The following is a 23,094-nucleotide window of genomic DNA, read 5'->3' on the forward strand; positions in this document are numbered from 1 at the left end:
AAATTGGCTTTAAAATTTGGGTTCGCGTCATAGAAAAATGTCTGCTATAAAGATGCAAAAATGTGTAAATAATTCATCAGAACTTGGAGACAATATTACATGGCAGATTGATTTAATGAGAAAATGTGACATTGTGCGTCAAATTTGAGAACCATGAGCTTCAAACACATTAGCATTCAGCCCTACCGATCACAGCGACCCGCAGGACAGATTAAATCACAGATTCACAGAGCTCTTCACATTCGGTTCTCAGAAATGGTCTTCAAACAATAGAAAGAAGAAAAAAAACAGTACTGGTTATAAGCATGACAATAATTGAGATGAAAACATTTCAATCACCTTATCTCCATAAACACTATAGACTGTAGAGTAAAAAAAAAAAAAAAAAAAAAAATTAAGCACAAATCAATTTCAAATATATATAGCTGAGATTTAAGAAAGTTTTTAGTCCAAAAATAGTTATTAAAGAAAATAAGTATGCTTAATGTGCAAAAAAAGAAAAGAAAAAGAACCTATATATTGTACCAAGGCTTTAAAAATGTAAACATTATATTTTGCAGGAAACATAACAGAGGTAATATTTGAAAATTCCTTGCTACATTTTGAGCATTTTTAAAATGCTCAGGTGTCACCAGTCTGATAGGAGCTGCAACATCCCGGTGGTTTCAACACTGTACAAAGTAAAGTTTATGTGCGCTTATAAATCTGGATTCATTTTTAAAAACCAAGTTGTGTATTCTGTTTTTATGAATATCATTTAGTGTTAAATGACAGCCAAAACACTTAATTTAAACTCCACTGTGTGAATGACTGAGATGTAAATTATTGCCTAAAGAAATGTGAAGCCAGAAAGCAAATCATTAAACATTAAACAGTCATTATGTGAAGACACACACCTGCACCAATCATTTAGTTCCACATACAAAACAAAACGTTAATAATTCCAGCAAAAATCTTAAGAATACTTGCATCTCATTCAAACTTGTTCTGAGCCAGTCTCAAATGCAAGCACAGACCTACACGGGTGAACGCACACTCACACCCCAACACTAGGGTTATTAAATCAATAACTGGATTCCAGTCACCTTATGTGGCAATTGAGAAGAGAGAAAATACAAATCTGAGGCCTAAAATTGCTCAATCTTCAGGACTCATAACTGACTTTCTGCCTAATGTTTGCAAAACACATAGAAACCAATTAGAGGAGTCACATAAAAAGGATGGAACAGCCTGATGGAGTGTTGCTGATGAACAGGATGTCATAGGTCAATAGTGGGCCGGAACAGTGAGAAGAGCCTCTTCTGCCAGACGGGAGATGTCCACATTCTGTCAAAGAACGGATTTTTAATTTAAGTTCAAAAACCAACAGAATTACTCTTTATACATGTAAAAATGACTATCTGGTTTTCTTACCTCAGGTTTGTCTCTGTGAGTGTTCACTGCTTCTACATTAAGATAGATTGACTCCACTTTACATCCTAGTACAGGAGAGAATCTAGGTTACATTAAAGTACATTTCAAGAGGTCATGTTTCCAGGTAATTAAATGAGCTCTTCAACATATAAAACGCCAGGGAGAAATGCTCCCTCAAGGATTCTGCTAATTTCTCAGTGCGTCTTTGAAGTGCTTTCATAAATCACTGCCGTAACAGAGTAAAATAATCTCCTATTCATTTTTTGGACTACTTAATTGAATTGGCTTTCCTCGTTCTGTTAAAATGCTCAATAGTTTCTGCTGTTCATATGAGATATTGAGATCATAACTGATCCCAAATTTCATTTTTGGGTGAAGATACAAGAATGATGTGCACTGGCACAGCAAATGTCTACATGTATGAGAGAGATTAGTTTCTTACCATAAGCCACAGGTGTAAGCTTCAGAACTGTGTGTAGAGGACATTTCAAATACGGAAGCTCTTCTGGAGGGCAAAGAAAAACGTTAAAGATCATAACAATATGGAAATATTTCATTGACCATGACATGTTCCCATCTACACACCTGCACTCTTGTCCAGGAAGTAAGCAAGCAGACAACGCATAACAGCCTGGTGACAAATAACCAAAACATTCTCCTGACGTTCAAGCTCCATAATGACGGGCTCCAACCGCTGGACCAGATCCTCATACGACTGTAAAGAGAGAGCGAGTATGATACATTTTCTCAGATTTAATGAGGATTTTTTCTGATTGTAAATCTAGCTTTTCAACACACCTCTCCTTTAGGGTAGCGGTACCGATATTTATCCTGGTCTCTGAGTGCGAACTCCAGAGGAAAATGTTCCTGGATCTCCTCATACATCATCTCCTCACACACACCCTGCACACACACTGAAAGTCACTGACTTGGTACTGTTAAAATGCAATTAGAAAGAAAACCTCATTGTATAACACTTACAGCATCAATCTCATTGAGCGCTTTCCATTGTTCATATGGTACCCCTAACGCCTCAGCGGTCTGAATGGTCCGCTTCATCTGACTCGTCCACACCTTGAGATCCTTTATATTCTGATCCTGAATAAACCTCCCAAGACCCTGTGCAAACTGACACACATACAAGAAACAGAAAGAGAGATTGTGAATCCAACGGACCTATTCTGTAGACAATCTTTCACAGACATATACCATAACGCACCTCTTTACCACGGGGCGACAGGCCTGAATCCCCTCCAATGCGACCTCTGACGTTAAGGTCGCTCTCTCCATGACGACAGAGGTAGATGGAGCGTGGTGTGATGTGGATGTTCATCAGGTAATAAACGATTCTGCTCTGAATATGGTCGAGGACGCGGTTCACCAAATACCGTTGGCCAACGTCCATTATCTTAATGTATGACAACTCTCTGTAAGAAAATACACAACATTAAAGAAACTAAATACAAAGTGCATAAATAATATGAAGTGGTATTTACTCTTGGGTGGAGCACATTGGGGAACAAATGAAATTGGATTTCTAACCTGTCTAGGTTTTCATCCAGTGGCTGGTAACTGTTCTCATAGCATTTGATCCTCTTCATAAAGTCCTGGATGGCTTCTTCAGTGTTACAGTCAGTGTAGTCAGGACTTCCCAACTTCACCTGCTGCTCTCCAACACACAAAAAGAAGAGATGCTGGGATAATTTAATAAAAACTACTAATGTATTGAGGATAAATGCTGGAGATTCATCATTCAATCACTGGTTAGAATCTCCGATTAAAACTAAGAAATTAGAAATCACTGAAATATTACAACTTTGAATCATTTGTGAGTATTTATTCACTGCCTTACCACAATGTTCTCTGCAATAACTTTGGGATCTTCACACAAAGACTCCACAAAAAACACCTAAGACAAAAATAGAGACATGAAGATAAAAATAAAGTAAAAGCGTGAAGAAACTACAATGCTAAAAGTTTATGAATGTCACATGACTGCATAACATGATGTTTTACCTTATAGCCATTTTGTTCTGCAAATCTCATGATGGTGGCCCTCCGTTCTCTGGTTGTGTTTGTGGCATCAAACACCTGAAAAATCAGCACGATTTGATTTAATGTTCTTGAAAAATGATTATCTTATGCTCACCACGGCGGCAAAAACCATAATACTTTGAAATAGAATTGTTCAAAATACTGTTCTATTTTAATATATTTTAGAAGGCCATTTATTCCTTTGTTGGAAAAGCTGAATTTTCAGCAGTTATTACTCCAGTATTCAGTGACCCTTCAGAAATCATACTAATATGCTGATTTGGTGCACAAGTAACATTTCTAATTATTATCAATGTTGTGATACAGATTATTTGATTCATAAGAAAACTCAAAATAACAGCATTTATTTGAAATGGAAATCTTAAAACTTTATAATTGTTTTATGGTCACTTCTGATCAAATTGAATATGTCCTTGCTGAATAAATGTATTAATTTCTTTAAAAAAAATACTCACAGCAACCTGGCCACCCTCAACACTGAGGTACTGTCTGACATCATTAAGTGCTGCCAAAGCACAGTGCCTGAAAACCAACCCCCCCAAAAAAAACAAAAATCATATGACAACCCAAAATGCACATCAACAGCAAAAATAAAAAAATAAGCATCCACAAACAAAGCATACTAAAACATGCTGAATCTTACTTTCTTATCTTCAGCCCTTCCTCATTATCAGGACGAAAGAATTCAAAGCTCTTGTAGATTTTCACACACTCCCTCCTGTACTGTCCCACATTGAATTCTGCAAAAAACAAAACAGATTTACTGGCTGCAGAATTAATCTTTAATTGTTCATAAGTATGTGAGCATTATGCATCATTTCCATACCTTTTGTTGGTACACCAATCCAGTTGAGGTAGCGTGTGAGTTTTTTAGAGATGTAGGTTTTTCCTCTCGCTGGCAAGCCCACCGTCACAATGAGAGTGGGACAGTTGGTCATGCAAACTGCCAAGAGACAGAGAGACAGAATTAAAACGCATCTGTAAATATCAATTGTTCTTTGTACAGCAGAAAGGACAGTGAATACGGTCTTTGTTTCATTTTCAGTAAGTATAAGAAAATCTGACAGAGCTAACCATGTGGACAGAGACTAACGGTGGTAACGGATGTGCAGCGTCTGAGGCTTCTGAAAGAATTTATTTGTTTATGGTTTGAGGTTAATAAATGTATTGTGTTTATTGTGAAATATTATGAAATAGCCTTTGGAAACAATTCCCTTAATACTCTTTACATTAACCTAAGTCAACCAAAAACACTGACAGAAGAAATTATTTCTGCAGAATTATATCAATTTATGGCTGAGACTAATCTTTTGATATATATACACACACACTGTAACAAACTCAGATTCTATCTCTTTTTAATACATTCAGTTCTTCTGATACTTCTATTTACTGCACTTCACTAAAGAAAAATTCATTTCTCATGGTTATCAAGCTCTTCTCGATTTCTGCTGATTCCTCAGATACTGTGCAAGGTGTACTTTATTATTATCTGCTGACTAGTTAAATAGGAACCCTACTGAGACAGTTCAGCATCAGATTGTGTTGCAAGTACAGCTCACTCAACTTTAAGTTCATGGAGTTCAAAACAAACCTGCCAATTAGATGAAAATCAGCATATAATTAAGTGAATCCATACAAATGTAAAGCATCTTTGATGAACGGCATCGCTCAGCAAACCTGCTCTTTAAAAGGCTATAAACTTCCTCTTAAAACCCTGTATGGCAGCAGCTTTGGAGCTTACAGTGAGCTGGAAAAACACTCAACTGTTGCACGCTTACTTTTTGCCCATTTAAACGCAACAGGCCCCAAGGAATTTAGAGGACATCCCTAAAGTCAAACCACAATCCTTATATCCCACCCACAGCCACACTTTGCTTCACAAAGTCAATGCAACCACAAAGATAAACCACTTTCACCAAAATAGAAAGCACAGGGTGGTATTTTTTAACCCCCTCCAGAACATTAAATCAGCTTTCATTCTAGACAGCTGCAAACCAGACTGCACAATTTCCACTATGGAATCATTTCAGAAATACTTCCAAAAAGATGATTATCAATGTCTTATTTGATTCGAGACTTGGAAACAGTGTAGAATCTTAAATATTACAAAATATACAATTGCATCCCAGATTTTTAGTGTGGACTTTTCTGTAGCCAATAAAACTACCAGAATGTAGCCAATGAATTGTTTCATTCTGTATATCAAAACATGAAGCAAACGACAAACACTAGATCATGTTCTCTCGTGTTGTTTATCATCAGAGGGACAATGAGCTGATCAGCATGAGCTTTAGAGCATCCGAGATCCTGCAGTTCAGTGTTCACACGCTGAGCACATGGGCCGCGAATGTTGATGCGCCATTGACCAATCAGAGGCCGTCTACAGTTAGGGTTCAACCAATAGAACACCAGCGATGCAACACAATGCACGCAACTACTGTACAGTACCGGTGCTGGGAAAAAAAAAAAAAAACAACAAGAAAAAAACATGCTCGCGTTGTGTTTGCCTTATCACAGATTACAGGATATTCAGATGATATGCTCGTGATGCGGAGTTGATAATGATAGTAAATACGCAGAGGGCGGGATGCGGAGCTCATAGTGATACAGCATTTTAGACTTGTGACGCTTTGGACATATGCTATTCCCAAACACTCAGTGTTTACTCTTGTCTTGTCAGACATTGGGAGGAAATTACTGTTGCTAATGCTATAGAGCGAGCTTCAATGTAGCTTACTGTACTTTATTTACCCGGCAGGTTGATGCACGCGGTCCTGGTTGCATCATTCCCGTCTTACTATGCGGCGCCTATTTGGGTTCACTGGGTTTACTTACAGTATAGTGCCTTATCTTTAAATGCAAGGCTACAAAGTGCATTCGGAATATTATCCGAAGACATTACATAATTAAATCAATGATAAACAGACACATATGGTGAGAATTTTCCTAAAAACAGAGCATACACCAATACTTCCGCACCCGGGAGCATTTTATTACTCAACTCCAGATGCTAACTTTAACTTCCCCTCAAACCTAAAAGATACAACACACGAACAGTGATACATGTTTACCTTTGGTTTAGGTACAAATGTAACAGATGCGCGTGTAAGCATGCAAATTACACGGGGATTTGTAATAAAAAAAAATAAGGGCGTTTGGGATAATAACGCATAAAGCGAACACATACACATAGGCACATTGTCTTTGAACGTTTAGTCGTGAAACGCTGGTATTTGACGAAAGCATACCTCTCTTTTGAGAAATGTGTTTTTCCGGTAGTCCGTTCTTGCATGGCATCCATATTTTCCGCAGTGGGTTTTGTGTAAGCTCTCTGGGAATCGCCATGATAATATCTTCGGTTGAACTCATCCTGGCTGTATTATCATGACCCGGTTCTTCTGAGTTCTACGCCTGACCTCTGTGACTGAGCGAACTGACTGAGCTGCTCACGGTGGGATGTATGTATGTCATATCGGCTGAGCGTTATCAATGACCGACTTTACCGTAATACCAACAAAAAACGCGCACATGCTACAAAAAAAAAAATTAAAAATATTAAAAAATTTGATGACTTGCAAGACTAGTCTACGCAGTTTATGCAACTGGCCACTAATATATAAATAAAACTGATTATTTTAGGCTGAATAATCAGTTTTGTTATGAGACGACAACGTCTAACATTATTTTTTAATCACTTTTTTCGCATGCAAAAAAAAAAAAATGTAATAACTCGCTGAATATTTTAAACTCGTTTACAAGATATGTTGGTTATAATATTAGTACTGGGTTAGAGAGCATACATGCGCTGAAAATTACACAGTAATACCAAATACTCATACGTTAGAATCTACCGTAAATCTACTTAATGATGTGGCCAAACAAACAAAAAACTGATCAGGAAGGCAAAGAAGAAGTTACGAAGCGATGGCTTAAGTTTGAGGGGAAAAAAACAGCTCTGCTGCTGTTCACATGAATTGCACATGGGTCGTGAATGTTGATGTGTCTTTGTCCAATCAAAGCCCCTCGACAGAAATGAGTCGACCAATAGAATACCAAAAACACTGCACGAGGAGGCGTGCCCTGAGAGGGGCGCATGGTAAATATCTTACAGGACTTGAACATTCTGTTCTTTTTCGTCACCAAACCCGTAAATAACATTAGTAAGAACTTTGCCCTACAAATATATAAACAGACAGTATAGGTTCATCATTGGAAGCAGAAATGTTTTGGTTTCAACAACAGTAACGTTTTGCATGGTCTTCCCTGCTGAAAGAAACAACAGCTGAAGCCAGTGTTTCAGCCTGGTCATAGCTGGTTCAGCAGCTGGTTTTAGAGAGGTTTTCACCACATCTCTGCTGGTCTGGCTGGTCAGACACCAGTTAAGCAACCAGGCTGGGAGACCATTTTAAACCAGATAAGACAAGGCAACCAGCATAGGCTGGTTTTAGCTGTTTTTTTCAGCAGGGTTAAAACTCAACAAGGGTTTAACCATTATAGTTTGAGGTGTCTGCACATCTGAATCATGTTTACTTTTTTAATATTTGAAAATAAGAGCACTTTCCTCTCTTAAAAGCTTTTTTTTTCATAGTTTTGAGAAATATTGTAGTTTCAAGTACGGAAACTGATCTTAGACCATCATAAGCAATATTTCTGGTTGTACATTAGCTAAATCAGTTTACTAGAAATAATAATACATATAGGACTATACATACTGAAATATTAACTAATATGCATGAGAATTTATGATACAATGAAATTAGCAAATGTCTAAAATAGTCTAGTAAGTCATCAAAATATTGCAGAAACATTAATGAAAGTATTTAGTGACCAAAAAAGTTAAACAAATCCAAACTTTCTTAGTTTAGCCAGCCAATCAACCAGCTTTTGCTTTTTAAACGTTTCATGAGTGCTGGTCACTTGTTGGCTGCTTTTCCTTTATTATCCAGTCCAATCCTTTAAAAATTTGTTTCAGCCATTATAAGCATGTACATCAAAATGTAAGATGTGTCCAAACTTAGACTAGCAGTGTATTTATTTTAAGTGGGTTTGTTTTCCAGATGCTACAGAGGGATTTCCCGCAGATATACTCAACAGAAAATGGTTCAACAAAACAGCAGGATAATAGAGCCATCTTGTGGTTCAATGGTGAATCACACTTCTGTAAAAGATGAGTGTGAATAATTCAAGATTTTTCTAAAATATATACAGGCTATAATTTGTCTTAATTATTCTTAAAACATTTTCCACAGAAAAATAGATGATGATGATGAGGGAGGGGAAGAAAGGTGAGTGTCCAGTCAGCGGGTCAGGAGGACTAATCTCCTTAGACAGGTGGGACAACAGCAAGCTGCTCAGGTACTCAACCACTTATATATTTTCCACCTGAGATCTGTGTGGTTATCAAAGACTATTTTTTAGAATTAGTAGGAATCAGGTCCACAGTCAAATAATAGATGAACAAGATAAAGAAATACAGGCAAAGAGTTTTTAAAATAATATTTTAATTATTATAGAATAATGATGTGTATGAAAGTATTTCCACCTTTAAAGACCTACTTGGTAATAATAACTTTGATTAGTAAACTAAAACATAATTACATTATATAAGTATACTATATACATTACTTGAACGAGTTGTGTTCAACCAAGTATCATCTTTATTTTCTCAGAGTAACCAGTTGGACAAAAAACAATTATGTTAGTTATGTAACAGTCGGGGTGTACGCCCCAATATTTGCATATGCCAGCCCATGATCCCAACATTATGAAAGGCATTAGACAAGGGCAGGCAGTAATGTCTGGATCTGCACAGCTGAATCATCAGACTAGGTAAGCAAGCAAGAACAATAGCGAAAAATGGCAGATGGAGCGATAATAACTGACATGATCCATGATATCATGATATTTAGTGATATTTGTAAATTGTCTTTCTAAATGTTTGGTTAGCATGTTGCTAATGTACTGTTAAATGTGGTTAAAGTTACCATCGTTTCTTACTGTATTGACGGAAACAAGAGTCGTCGCTATTTTCATTTTTAAACACTTGCAGTCTGTATAATTCATAAACTCAACTTCATTCTTTATAAATCTCTCCAACAGTGTAGCATTAGCCGTTAGCCACGGAGCACAGCCTCAAATTCATTCAGAATCAAATGTAAACAATATGACAGTATACAATACTCACATAATCCGACGCATGCATTTCGCATGATCCATTTGAGGGTTATATTAGCTGTGTAAACTTTGTTTATGCACTGTTCAAGGCAAGCGCGAGCTCCGTGGGCGTGGAGCAGGAGAATAAAAGGGCCAGTAGCCCTGAATCAGCGCATTTCTAATTATACCCCAAAATAGGCAGTTAAAAAAATGAATTAAAAAAAATCTATTGGGTATTTTGAGCTGAAACTTCACAGACACATTCAGGGGACATCTTAGACTTATACTACATCTTTTTAAAAAAAAGTTCTAGGGCACCTTTAAAAGCAGCCATTCAATATCCAAAGCATATCATTTGGTCACAGGAGTTCCTCAGGGATCAGTCCCTTGGACCTCTCCTCTTCTCCATATACACTACATCGCTGGGACACATTATACAGCCACATGGTTTGTCCTACCATTTCTATGCTGATGACAAACAACTCTACTTTTCATTTCAACCAGATGATAGCTGCACAGATCTTAGACAGCTTGGCGGAAATCTCGGCATGGATGAAAGAACATCACCAGCTCAACCTAGCAAAGATGACAGAGCTTCTCGTCTTCCCTGTCCTTCCTTTCACCATCCAGCTAGGTTCATCAACAATAATCCCATCAAGTTTGGTCAGAAATCTTGGGGTAATCTTTGATAATCAGCTAACCTTCAAAGACCACATTGCAAGGACAGCATGATTATGCAGGTTTGCACTGCACAACATCAGGAAGATCATGCCCTTTCTAACTGAGCATGCAAATAATCCAGAACGCAGCTGCACGACTGGTCTTCAATCAGTCCAAGAGAGCCCACGTCACACCTCTGCTGATCTCTCTGCAGCTGCACTGGCTACCAGTTACAGCTCGCATCAAGTTCGAGGTATTGATGCTTGGACATAAGAACAACCACAGGCACCCTCCCACCTCCGCCCGCTCTTGCGAGTCTACTTTCCCTCCAGAGATCGGTAAGTGAGCGACGCCTCGTGGTACCTTTGCTGAGAGGCACAAAATCACTTTCCAGAACATTTACGTTCACTGTTCCTTTTTGGTGGAATGATTCTTTTGGAGGGAAAAATCTTTCTTTGTTCAGTCTTCATTTAGCATGATATCAGCAGATGTCATTATCAAGTTCATAAGGAGCAAGTATATCTTTTAACAGAACATATTTTAATTAAATAATTACAGGAAAATAAGCAGTGCTGTTATTAAATATTATGATCTGATGGTTTTGAAAAACCATTTGAAAAAGCATTAATACACTTAGCAGTGTCTACACTGCTGGACTTCAAATAGAGAAGAAGAAGAAGAGAGCTAGTTCAAGATGAGCATTTCTGGTTAAAACTTATATAATTTTCAATTATTTTCAGAAAATGAGCGATGGTTACACTAGATAAGACCCTTATTTCTCATCTGGGATCGTTTTGAACAATTTGAAGCTGCAGTGAAACTAATAGAGTGCCCCAGGGATGACGCATTTTTGTAGGCAAAACCCGGAAGCAAGTTAGCATTTTAGGACTTCCGGTTCCAACGCTGTAAAGTCTATGGGTTTTTTGAATGGGTTTTTGCTAAATCGCCTGAAATAAGGTCTGTGGTTAACAAAGCCTCTAAATACTTTCACGTTTTGATCTATGACATAAATCACACCAGTTATAACCCACTTGTGATTTTTTTAAACATTTACTGTGTCTTAAAATCAGCGGTTGCTTACAAATTGCTAAAAGGGACTACTTCCTTTGGCGGGGACTTTAGACGTCATCATTAAAAACGGGACATTTGGACAGCATTTCTCATGAAAAAGTGGATAAGTATTCATAACAGCACAGATCATAATCAGCGAGCATGTTTTTAAACAAAGTTGTTTTTTAAATAAAGTTTGAGGACGCTTGGCGGTGACGACGTTGATCCGCGACCATTGTGTGCTGTAGTCCGTTTATAGCCTACTGTTAGCCTTTTATATCTGACGACTTTATTTAGGCTTCAAAATCTATAAATGTTGTGTTAACTTGTAAAGATTATCTTGATAGACAAAACATGTAAGTGTCATAACCCTTTGTTAAACACAGAGCTTATTTTCTGCGATTTTCCAAAAGTCTATGGGAAAAATGCATAGGCTTTCAATCGAGGGAACCCGTGCGCCGCTAACTTCCGGGTTGGCCTACAAAAACACGCATCCCTGGGGCACTCTATTATGACCTTCAACTGTTTGGTGCCCATCGAAGTCTACTATAAGGAGAATAATCCTGGAATGTTTTCATCAAAAACTTTAATTTCTTTTCGACTGAAGAAAGAAAGACATCTTGGATGACATGGGGGTGAGTAAATTATCAGGAAAAGTTTATTTAAAAGTGGACTAATCCTTTAATGAGCTTGAGTTTATTAACTGAGCATTATTTGTTTTTCAAAAATAGATGTATTTTCCTTTCCCTTTTCCTCAACCGCCTACATAGCAGCCTGTGACATCAGAGCCTTTTAAACTCAAAAACAGATGAGAGCATAAGAGCGTTCTGTGTATCTGAGTGGACTGAAACTGCATTAGGTACGTATATACATATGCCGTACAAATTCAATAGACATGGAAAAAAGACATATACACAAACGCAGACACAAAACCGAGTTAGGCCTGAATCCTTAAATAGGATTGGAGGAATAGAGTTGAACTTTCACACAGATAACCAGAAAGGGAGAGGGAGCAAGACAAAGATGGAAAGTGTGCCACACATGCGCAAGAAATAAACAACATAAGGAGGAAGAATGGGAAAGCACAGAAGGAAGAACTCTCTGTGGATGTAGAGGACAAAAAAGATATAGAAGGAAAAAGAGAACTGATTGGAGGAAGTAGATATCTCAGGAAAGAAAAGATAAACAAAGAAAGAGATACATTTTAACATGGGTCACAGACACAGAAAGATTTATTAGCCTTTACACAAAGGCCTGAAATATTTTGCCAGGGTGTGTTACCATAGTAATCCACCCACCAATAGGGCTCGCTGATGACACACCCCAATAAGATCTGCTCTGAAAACCCCTGTCCACCTCTTTATCTCAAACCAGCACACTAACACATTATATTGGACAGTACAATTGCACAGTACAAAGTAACATCTGTATCATGGTTTGGTTTTATTTTGGATGATATCTTGGATGATAGGGCAGCGCTAAGTCAGAATTGAGGCATATGCAATTTGATCTAAGTACACACACACACACACACACACACACACACACACACACACAAAAAAACAAAAAACAAAATTAGGCTCTAACATCCATCATTCTGACCGAATCTTGAATGCATGCCTTATATGCATGCCATCATTACAAATTCTTATTTAACCCATGCTGCCATACATATAAAAACGCAAACATAACACAATATATAGACAAAATCCCATTTTCACATAATACCTACCTGCGTACTATTACCATTTCAAGATAGATAGATAGATAGATAGATAGATGTCGTGGGAAAGCTAGAAGTACTTCTTTCGTCCATATAATAAGCATTAGTTCACTTAACACATTCACTTCGAGCTCACCGTTCACACTTCCAAGAGTTTCATATGGTCCTGATGCCAAACACAACTGACCCGCAAACACGGTTGCTGGAGGGAAGATTTCGTGTCTTACCTGTCCCGTCACGGTTTTGTCCATCTCGAATGCGGCTAGAATTCCTCATCATCCAGGTTATAATGAGGAGCAAACGTGTTCAGGCAAGGGCTTTGGTGGAAGACCTTGAGCTTGTCCCCATTGGTTCGCGGAATCATTGTTTAGACGCGCACCGCAACACGGTGCTTTTAAATACAGGATTTGTGTGCGCGTTTAGATTACAGACGCGCGTCTAAAAACAGCCACATGGGAGTCCCAGACTTCAGAGAAAGAGATTGAGGCCAGAGTAACGCCTATAACACTCACACTCATTATGTAATGCCAGATGAGTTGCTTTTCAAGGGTAGCTTAATTAAAATGAGCTGTAGATAATGAAGAAATACAATGACAACATGTCTCTTTTTCTACACCCTCCTATTCTAATCCACTTAGAGAAATTGTACTGTACATACTGTTCACCTTTTAAATACACATTCATTAGCAGTACTGCACACATGCAGTGGGTCAACTTAAAATCAAGAATGGTCATTAACTACATGCTGTCATCATAGCTCTAACAAAACACTTAATTTACGTTAATAAAGTACAGTCACTATGATAAATAGTATCCAAAAAGTATTTGGATAGTTAAGCTACACCTAAAATGTATGAATGTCATAAACTAAACCCCAAAATTAAAATTCTGTCATCATTTATTCCTCCTCGTGTCACTCCAAACCTGCATGACTCTCTTCAGTGAAACACACACAAAAAATATTTCGAAGAATATTGGGAACCAGACAAATTTAGAGCACACTGAATGGACAAAAACACTGAGACATTTGCTAAATTATCTTTTTAATGTTCTACAGATAAAAGTAAGTCATATAGTTTTGGAACGACACCATAAATGGTGACAGAATTTAAATTTTTTGGGTGGAGTAGGCCTATCCCTTTACAACATATAACACACAAGTACAGTTTTCAATAAAAATGAATTTATTTTGGTTTTTAAATTCTAAAACAATAGACAAACTTAAGACAAAGTATTTAGACACTTTATAGTTGTCTTTAGAAACGGTTTGCCACTGTTGTTTTCATTAGATTTGATTACTTCATTGCATCATTGTTATAAAAAAAACACAGTTGTGCTGCAGAGAATATATTAATAAAGATATATATTCAATGTGTAAGTGTTTGTAGGGAAGAGTGGGATAACATGACCAGATCCTAATTTTTGCTGTCATAAAGTCCCATATGATGGAGAGGGTGGTGGTTTTAAAGGTAATCATCATAGCCAGATTCATCCTCGATGTCAACTGCAAATATAGAAACATGTCTGTCATATTTAGTATATTTAGTCTTAAGGAGAAAACTGAGTTGAACAAATTAGATTTAGACAGAGGAGTTACCATTATAATGCAAAGTTTTCTTCATTCCAGCTGAGGAGCGATCTTTAATCTACAACAAACACGTTTTGATATAAAAATGATATGAAACGGATATTTACAAACATTCCGGTATTTCAGAGCAATATGAGCACACACTTACAGCTGATTTTAGAGGGATTGTGGGGGCACTGAAAGATGGAGGTGGTGGAAAATTAATGGTGGAGTTTTGCATGCTAGCACTGCGATTCAACTTCAGCATGGCTGCCCTCGCATGAAGGGGAAGAGGTGGGAGAGGCCCTTTCCTCTGGGCGAGCGAGACAGACTCTTCATTAACGCTGGAGAGAGTCTGAGATGAGTCATTTCTTTCACTGGACTTACTCGCTGGAAATGTTTCATCTGTTTCAACTCTGGATGCACTTCTAAAAGAAAGCCTATACAACCAGGATTAAACCCATATTGGAAAAACACAAATAATTAGAACCCAAATATTTTACACTTAAAAAAAATGTAATGTAGGATTTGCTTTGAAACAATTCTCAGAAATTGCTAGTACGCTTCACAATTACAAATGTAATGTATTGAATTAAACATGAACTTTTGAAGTAGAAAGACATAAATAGTTTTTTCTTGCAAAAATTATTCCAATAATCTTTTTTATGACATCAGGAAAATAATTTTTTACAGTGTAGATGATGTACAAACCCGATTCCAAAAAAGTTGGAACACTGTACAAATTGCGAATAAAAAAGGAATGCAAAAATTTACAAATCTCATAAACTTATATTTTATTCACAACAGAATATAGATAACATATCAAATGTTGAAAGAGAGACATTTTGAAATGTCATGCCAAATATTGGCTCATTTTGGATTTCATGAGAGCTACACATTCCAAAAAAGTTGGGACAGGTAGCAATAAGAGGCCAGAAAAGTTAAATGTACACAGCTGGAGGACCAATATTAGGTCTTATTAGGTCAATTGGTAACATGATTGGGTATAAAAAGAGCCTCTCAGAGTGGCAGTGTCTCTCAGAAATCAAGATGGGCAGAGGATCACCAATTCCTCCAATGCTGCAGCGAAAAATATTGGAGCAATATCAGAAAGGAGTTTCTCAGAGAAAAATTGCAAAGAGTTTGAAGTTATCATCATCTACAGTGCATAATATCATCCAAAGATTCAGAGAATCTGGAACAATCTCTGTGTGTAAGGGTCAAGGCCGGAAAACCATACTGGATGCCCGTGATCTTCGGGCCCTTAGACGGCACTGCATCACATACAGGAATGCTACTGTAATGGAAATCACAACATGGGCTCAGGAATACTTCCAGAAAACATTGTCAGTGAACACAATCCACCGTGTCATTCGCCGTTGCCGGCTAAAACTCTATAGGTCAAAAATGAAGCCATATCTAAACATGATCCAGAAGCGCAGGAGTTTTCTCTGGGCCAAGGCTCATTTAAAATGGACTGTGGCAAAGTGGAAAACTGTTCTGTGGTCAGACGAATCAAATTTTGAAGTTCTTTTTGGAAAACTGGGACGCCCTGTCATCCGGACTAAAGAGGACAAGGACAACCCAAGTTGTTATCAGCGCTCAGTTCAGAAGCCTGCATCTCTGATGGTATGGGGATGCATGAGTGCGTGTGAATGGGCAGCTTACGCATCTGGAAAGGCACCATCAATGCTGAAAGGTATATCCAAGTTCTAGAACTACATATGCTCCCATCCAGACGTCGGCTCTTTCAGGGAAGACCTTGCATTTTCCTACATGACAATGCCAGACCACATACTGCATCATTTACAAAATCATGGCTGCGTAGAAGGATCCGGGTACTGAAATGGCCAGCCTGCAGTCCAGATCTTTCACCCATAGAAAACATTTGACGCATCATAAAGAGGAAGATGCGACAAAGAAGACCTCAGACAGTTGAGCAACTAGAAGCCTGTATTAGACAAGAATGGGACAACATTCCTATTCCTAAACTTGAGCAACTTGTCTCCTCAGTCCCCAGACGTTTGCAGACTGTTATAAAAAGAAGAGGGGATTCCACACAGTGGTAAACATGGCCTTGTCCCAACTTTTTTGAGATGTGTTGATGCCATGAAATTTAAAATCAACTTATTTTTCCCTTAAAATGATACATTTTCTCAGTTTAAACATTTGATATGTCATCTATGTTGTATTCTGAAGAAAAAATTTAAATTTCCACATTATTGCATTCTGTTTTTAATCACAATTTGTACAGTGTCCCAACTTTTTTGGAATCGGGTTTGTAGATTTCAGCACAGACTGTCCCAGGTTGCCTGTCTGTGTTTGTTTTGTTCCTCACCTCTTTTGCAGTTCATGTCCTCTAAGACAATTGTCAAGCTTGTCTTTCCAATCAGAAAAAGCCCCCACACTGTATCTGCGTGTAAGCCCTGAGTGAAATGCTGGAGAAGAGAGAAACAGCTGGTGTAATGGGGCTCGGATACACATTGTTCTTATTTTATGTGATTTGCGAGGAGTGTTCCAAGTGTCAGACCTTTGTTGTCACTGATCTGCTTCTGCACAGCAGTGTAGAACTGCTTGGCCTCATCTTCGTCTGCAAAGTTTATTCCTGTCTGACACTCCTGCATTAACACACATTTTCCATCATGAAGACTTTTTATTGACTCCTGTTGCTTTTCTATTGGTGATTTAATGATATTTTAAAAACCCTAAAATCTGAATCGTACTCAAAATCACTTTTTATTGTTATTAAGACATTTAGTTTGCTTGGTTGGTCTTGTCAACCTGATCCAAACACACACACAAACATACATATAGATGCATAGATGCATGTAAGAATTAGAATTGTCACTCACATCACCAGGAAAGGTGTGGAAATAAGGACAAGTTTCTGAGTACTCAAATGGTGTATACAGTTCCTGTTCCCATTGCACCTTGGCCTTCTGCAGAGAGAAAGAGAAAAACCACAGACACAAGGAACCTGAGAGACAAGGTACCAAAATACTAGTAACATCCCAATAAGATATGGGCTAAACATCTAATGTAGAACCATTCTCAAAAAAAGTGCAGAATGAATAAATAAATAAAAAATTAAAGCAAGCAAGCCTGTGGAGCAGAATCAGTATAAGCCTATTCCATAAAAATTTCTTTATAGTGGAGTTCCTCTTCCCTGTCAGTCTCCTACGCGGTTGATGCAGTGAACGCAGTGCAGGGCTTCCATTTTCTACATCAGAACGCTGACTAGGTATTGGCCAGCTCCTGCGTCAGCATCACACACATGCATCGTGGTTCCGTACGTGAACAGCGTCAGCCAATACTTAGCCGACGTTTGGACATAAATAAAGTAGCTCTGCACTGCGTTCACTGCATCAACTGTGTAGGAGACTGACAGAGAAGAGGAAAAATAGTTGAAAAAAGTTAGTATTTTTGTTTTGTTTTTGTGCACAAAAGTATTCTCGTCGCTTCATCACATTAAGGTTGAACCACTGTAGTCACGTTCACTATTTTAACAATGTCTTTACTACTTCTCTGGACCTTGAATGTGGTCATTTCTTTGCTTTCTATAGAGCTTTCTCGGATTTTATCAAAAATATCTTAATTTTTGTTCTGAAGATGAACAAATATTATTTTGTAATAATCTGAGGGTAATGACATTTGTGAGAATGATGTGATGCAACATAGTCAGTGTGCAATATATATATAAAAAGCACATTCTGTGGCATTTGTAGAAAATTTACAGAGAAATGTACACAAAATCACCTATTAATTAAATTTTTTAATTTTTAATACCAGAATTTTCTGAAACAATTTCAGAAAATATAACATTTTTAGAAGGAAATATTTTACCATTTGAGATAAACACACTGAGTGTGTGAATGCTCTCTCTGTAATATCTGTTAGCCTCACCTTAAGACAGTAGAGTCTCATGAATGTTGAATGCATGGATTTATCTTGCACCAGACATAAAACTCCAAAACTGTGACTTTTCCACTCCCTTTTCTTCGGAGGGTCTGCAATTACCAGCTGTACAATACCGCATGCTAAAACCTGTAATGTACACAAAGAAACACACATATACATAAATAAATATAGAGTGTGTCTCTGAATGTGCATGTTGAGTGCATATTCACATAATATCATGTTTTTAAAAATACACATTCAACCACAAATATCCAGAAAGATCCAGTGCCACCACAGACAGTGTAGTCAGCGGTGTAGTTGTACCATGTCTTTTTGTCTGTACAGATATGCAGTTTTGTCAAGATATGCTGTTTGCATAAGTTTGCATAGTTGAAAAACAATTGTACGTAGCTGTCCTGGCTTCTATGGCTAAACTTGTGAATCATTAAAGTAACCATCATGTGTTCTGTCTACAAACCAGAAAAACCAGTGGTTAGGATCAGGTTGTGTAAGGACAGCAGTAAAACATTATGAGCATTGCATTAAAAAGGTCCACATTAAGTGAAACAAATGCATGAAAAGAGCATGAAACACCAGATGTCCCAGTGGGTACTGTGGAGTTGGAATTAGACTCTTTAGATTAAGAAACACTCACTAGAAAACATGGGAAGGGACATATAGAACTGAAACCATTTCTTATATATATTCTGAATTATTTGCCATGACTTACATTTTAAACAACACACACTATAACAGTGAATTATGGGAATGCAATGACAGCAATTCCTGCACACGGTATGGTTTCTTTTAGAAATATACTATGGTATTTTGATCAATTGATATATAACAAAATAACTATGCAAAAAATGGATGAGGAAACAAAAAAGTGAACTCACACTGCAGTCATGACTTAGTAAACTGTAGAGAAGGCCATTCTCACGAGGTGTCAGGAGCGGACTCAAAATTCGTGACATCTCTTCGTCCTCTGTCTTTGATGTCTGTCTTCTACAGTGTGCTGTTTCTGTATTCTAAATTCACAGGTGTCCTGATCGATATCATCAAACAAATCACTCTGCTTTATACTTCCTAATGCAAATATCCTGGCATCAGGAAAAACAACAGAGCTCTATTCACACAACAAACACACAAGTTATTTTTATGTTCATAATCCATACTGTACATGAAAAAAAAACAGTATGAAGAGAAAATTTTACATTTTAGTATTTATTAAATCAAACATGGCTGCTTGAGCCCACTTTTCATTACATATTAATGTTGAGTTGAGTGACAAAAAGAACTGTGTAGCTAAAAAGAGCAGCACATTTACATATTTGAGCTTTTGCGTGTCGCCATCTAATGATAGAAATTAACATTTTAGAAAGTCAAAACAACGTCTGTTTTTAAGTCACCGTGAAATCAAAATTGACAATTCTTATGCAATATTGCAGTATTTATTCTAAATGATTTATCCTGTCGTAACTTCCGTTTCATGCCGACTTTTATATACGCATTTGATAGAGTCAGAAATGTTCTAGAGAGTGTATTTCTTGCGAGCTTCTATATCTCCAGAGGTTGAGTATCCTAAATGATTTACAGGCCAGTGTCCAGGACTTGGCGCCACAGTACGTTCAATATGCTGAAATAAAACCATTGCAGGAGAGCTTGTCATTACAGGCAGAAACAAGCGCACATGATCTTCCTTTCCAGGCCAGAAAGCATTAGGGTCCGCCCAGCGAATTGACTGCTTCTTCCTACAACACATATACAGACATTACTAAATACAAACACTAAAACACATTTTAAAACATACACTACTGTTAAAAAGTTTGGGGTCTGTAAGATTTTTTAATGTAAAATGTATTCCTGTGATGGCAAAGCTGAATTTTCAGCATCATTACTCCAGTCTTCAGTATCACATTATTATTATCAATGTTTGAAAATGGTGCAGCTTAAAATAATTATGTTTTCAGGTTCCTTTGATGAATATCAAAAGAACATCATTTATATGAAATAGAAATATTTGTAATAATGCAAAAGTCTTTACTATCACTATTGATCAATTTAATGCATCTTTTTTTAATAAAAGTACTAATTTTGTAAAAAACAAAACAAAAAAAAACTAATTGACCCCAAAATTTTGAATGGTATTTTATATCACTAAGGAGAAAACTGAAAAATTAATATATAAACATCATCATCCTTTTCCCGATTAGTATATATATATTTTTTCACACATAGAGTGACTTACATCGCTTTGTGGCCCTTATTTGCATCACTTTCAACTCTGTGTGTTTTGGATGTCCTGAGGGATGTCAGGCCTTGTTCTCGTCCACCACAGCCTGACAAGTGACCTTTCCCTCCCAATTTGGAGCTGCTGAACATGCTCATGTCACCAGGATGCAACAGGACTTAGAGAAAGAGACACTGTCAGGTTGCATTTGTATTCTGCAAGCTTTTTACAACGCTTCAATAAGCCATCTCTATATGTGCTTGAGTGTATGTGCAATATCTATATATTATATCAAAAAACATACCTTTCTGTAGAGTGGCCTGGCTCACATTAAGGCCCTGTCGTTGACACTGCTCCATAGATTTTTGGTATTCTCTGAAACAACGTATCCTGAAACGATCCACTTCTCTGCCCATAGTGCCACTCAGAGAAGAAGGGCAAGAGATCTTGGTGGCTGCCAAAACTGTCCTCATGATCGCTAGCACCTCCGTGTCCTCCATGCCCATCTAGAAACATTAACATTCAAAGAGCACTATTGCAGACGTAACATAAACTGACATAATTGTTGGTGTAATTAATATTCATTTGAATACAAAAACTATTAGTAACTATAAATTTGTGATCATAATTATAGTTTTAATTGCTCTGGTGGGAACATGGTACTTGATATTTACCATAGTATTACATAATTACCACATAGTCATACATTTACCTTATCTTTTGCATGTACTCCAAAAAAAAAAAAAGGGTGTCAAAAAAAGATACTATGAAATTATCATCTTTTTGTTAGTGTTGTATGATAAAAACTTTTTTTTTCAGTCATAATCTTAACTGTTTTTGTTTTATATGGTTGTGTTGCTGTACCTCATTTTTCTCCTCTAGTGGAAGGTGTCTTGTCCCAATCACATTATCACGGTCTACGTTCCAACATAAATACACAATACCTTATGCTGCTACACACTGAAAGAAATAATGTTCATAGTAAGACCCATTTTGTTCCTCCCTTTTCCCCTAGACCAAGATATACCATTGTTTGATTTTTGTTCTTCCCTTTCCTGATGCTTTCCGCTCCAGGCCTGGATACCTGCAGCCAGGTCGTCCACAGTTACTGAGTTTCCATCTTTGCTATTTAAATAGGACATCAGCACGTTCATCCGCTCAGGCTGTATACGGAAGCCTTCCTACAAACCAAAACACACACCTTTTTTCCCTACAATGTTCTTAAATTTGAGCAAAAAGAAAAAGAATAAATGTATTGCCAATGCTTTATATGCACACCTTCTTAAAGAGAGCACAGAGGTCTACACGTTTTAATTTACCAGTCCCATACCAGTCCAAGAATTTGGAGAGACTGCAGGCTTCGCGAGAGCTCAGAAAGCTCTTCACTTCCTCAACTTCACCTCTGAGCGCGCGCGGAGACTGTGATATAAACACAAATTGAACAGTACAGTGAAATCCTGGGGTGTTGTCCATCAAATTAACAGTGCCCCTAAAAAAACATTTAGACAAAATATTTACTAATTTGTTTCTAATGCAATTAAAATTGAACTTTTTATAAAAAAAATAAAAAAAAAGTGTGGCCTTTCACTATTCTAGTTTGTATCATATGTGTCAAATTGTGTTCCTACAGTTGTAACATCTGGTGGTGGTGGTGGGAAAATGCTTGTTTTTGAAGGGGGTGATGACATCCGCTTATCTTTTCTGTCTCGTTCCGTGACGAGAACCTCCACGTCGGTGAGAATCGGTTTATTATGAAGCCATCTGCGCAGATCTCCCATACCGTCAAGCGCGTCTCTGAACGCTTTCCTGTCCATGATCCAGTCCGGATGTTCCGCGGGCTTGTCTCCAGGGAAACGCGTGTAGAACTCAGCAGCGCCTCTAAGGTCTGATGTTGGTGTAGCAGGTCGAGCGTCAAGGTGTTTCGGCTGTGGACGAGTTGCGGGAAAGGTTTTTATCTTATCCATCATATGCTTCCTAAAGGCACTACCACTGCATTTTTGTGGTGTAAACGAACCACATGCTAATTGAAATAGGTACGTCTCTGTCAAATCACGTTTTTTTAACCGCCTGAATTCCTCTTCCAGCGTCGGATCACCCAGTAAACACTCCATTCCCAGGGCCATTATTGGAGTTTTGGCACCGTTTAAAAAAATCCTAAAACTAGTAAAATAAAGAGGAAGCTAAATTGTAACATGTCATGATTTTTATTCAACGCCGCTCATTCCTGTAGGTAAAGCTGTGAAGTAACTGAAGTCTATTGGTGGCATGTTTACATTTGTATCCTTGACTCCCATTCTTCTTCAAAGGTCAAACCTTCTCTTCTTTTTGACTCAAGACAGCCAA

General features: G+C 37.6%; 3 protein-coding genes across 3 annotated transcripts; all 3 read right to left on the bottom strand.

The window, feature by feature from the left end:
- Nucleotides 1-95: 95 nt before the first annotated feature.
- pfkfb4b (6-phosphofructo-2-kinase/fructose-2,6-biphosphatase 4b) lies at nt 96-6,964 on the bottom strand. The gene is made up of 14 exons (XM_067373119.1): nt 6,720-6,964; nt 4,295-4,411; nt 4,112-4,208; nt 3,924-3,990; nt 3,430-3,504; nt 3,266-3,322; nt 2,956-3,077; nt 2,633-2,840; nt 2,395-2,541; nt 2,212-2,316; nt 1,999-2,128; nt 1,856-1,918; nt 1,414-1,478; nt 96-1,326 (listed from the first exon to the last, which is right to left on the bottom strand). The coding sequence occupies exons 1-14, from the start codon at nt 6,838-6,840 to the stop codon at nt 1,267-1,269; spliced, it is 1,434 nt and encodes a 477-aa protein (XP_067229220.1). The 5' UTR covers nt 6,841-6,964; the 3' UTR covers nt 96-1,266.
- A 7,368-nt stretch (nt 6,965-14,332) lies between these two features.
- si:dkey-197j19.6 (uncharacterized) lies at nt 14,333-18,880 on the bottom strand. The gene is made up of 7 exons (XM_067374799.1): nt 18,528-18,880; nt 17,477-17,563; nt 17,155-17,242; nt 16,963-17,062; nt 14,794-15,064; nt 14,655-14,703; nt 14,333-14,561 (listed from the first exon to the last, which is right to left on the bottom strand). The coding sequence occupies exons 1-7, from the start codon at nt 18,777-18,779 to the stop codon at nt 14,521-14,523; spliced, it is 888 nt and encodes a 295-aa protein (XP_067230900.1). The 5' UTR covers nt 18,780-18,880; the 3' UTR covers nt 14,333-14,520.
- Nucleotides 18,881-20,843: 1,963 nt separating this feature from the next.
- si:dkey-197j19.5 (EF-hand calcium-binding domain-containing protein 12) lies at nt 20,844-22,812 on the bottom strand. Its single transcript, XM_067374757.1, has 5 exons — nt 22,380-22,812; nt 22,030-22,170; nt 21,616-21,932; nt 21,056-21,257; nt 20,844-20,929 (listed from the first exon to the last, which is right to left on the bottom strand). The coding sequence occupies exons 1-3, from the start codon at nt 22,716-22,718 to the stop codon at nt 21,705-21,707; spliced, it is 708 nt and encodes a 235-aa protein (XP_067230858.1). The 5' UTR covers nt 22,719-22,812; the 3' UTR covers nt 20,844-20,929; nt 21,056-21,257; nt 21,616-21,704.
- Nucleotides 22,813-23,094: the final 282 nt, after the last annotated feature.

This window comes from Chanodichthys erythropterus, chromosome 21 (assembly GCF_024489055.1).
Source record: "Chanodichthys erythropterus isolate Z2021 chromosome 21, ASM2448905v1, whole genome shotgun sequence".
Taxonomy (NCBI): Eukaryota; Metazoa; Chordata; class Actinopteri; order Cypriniformes; family Xenocyprididae; genus Chanodichthys; species Chanodichthys erythropterus.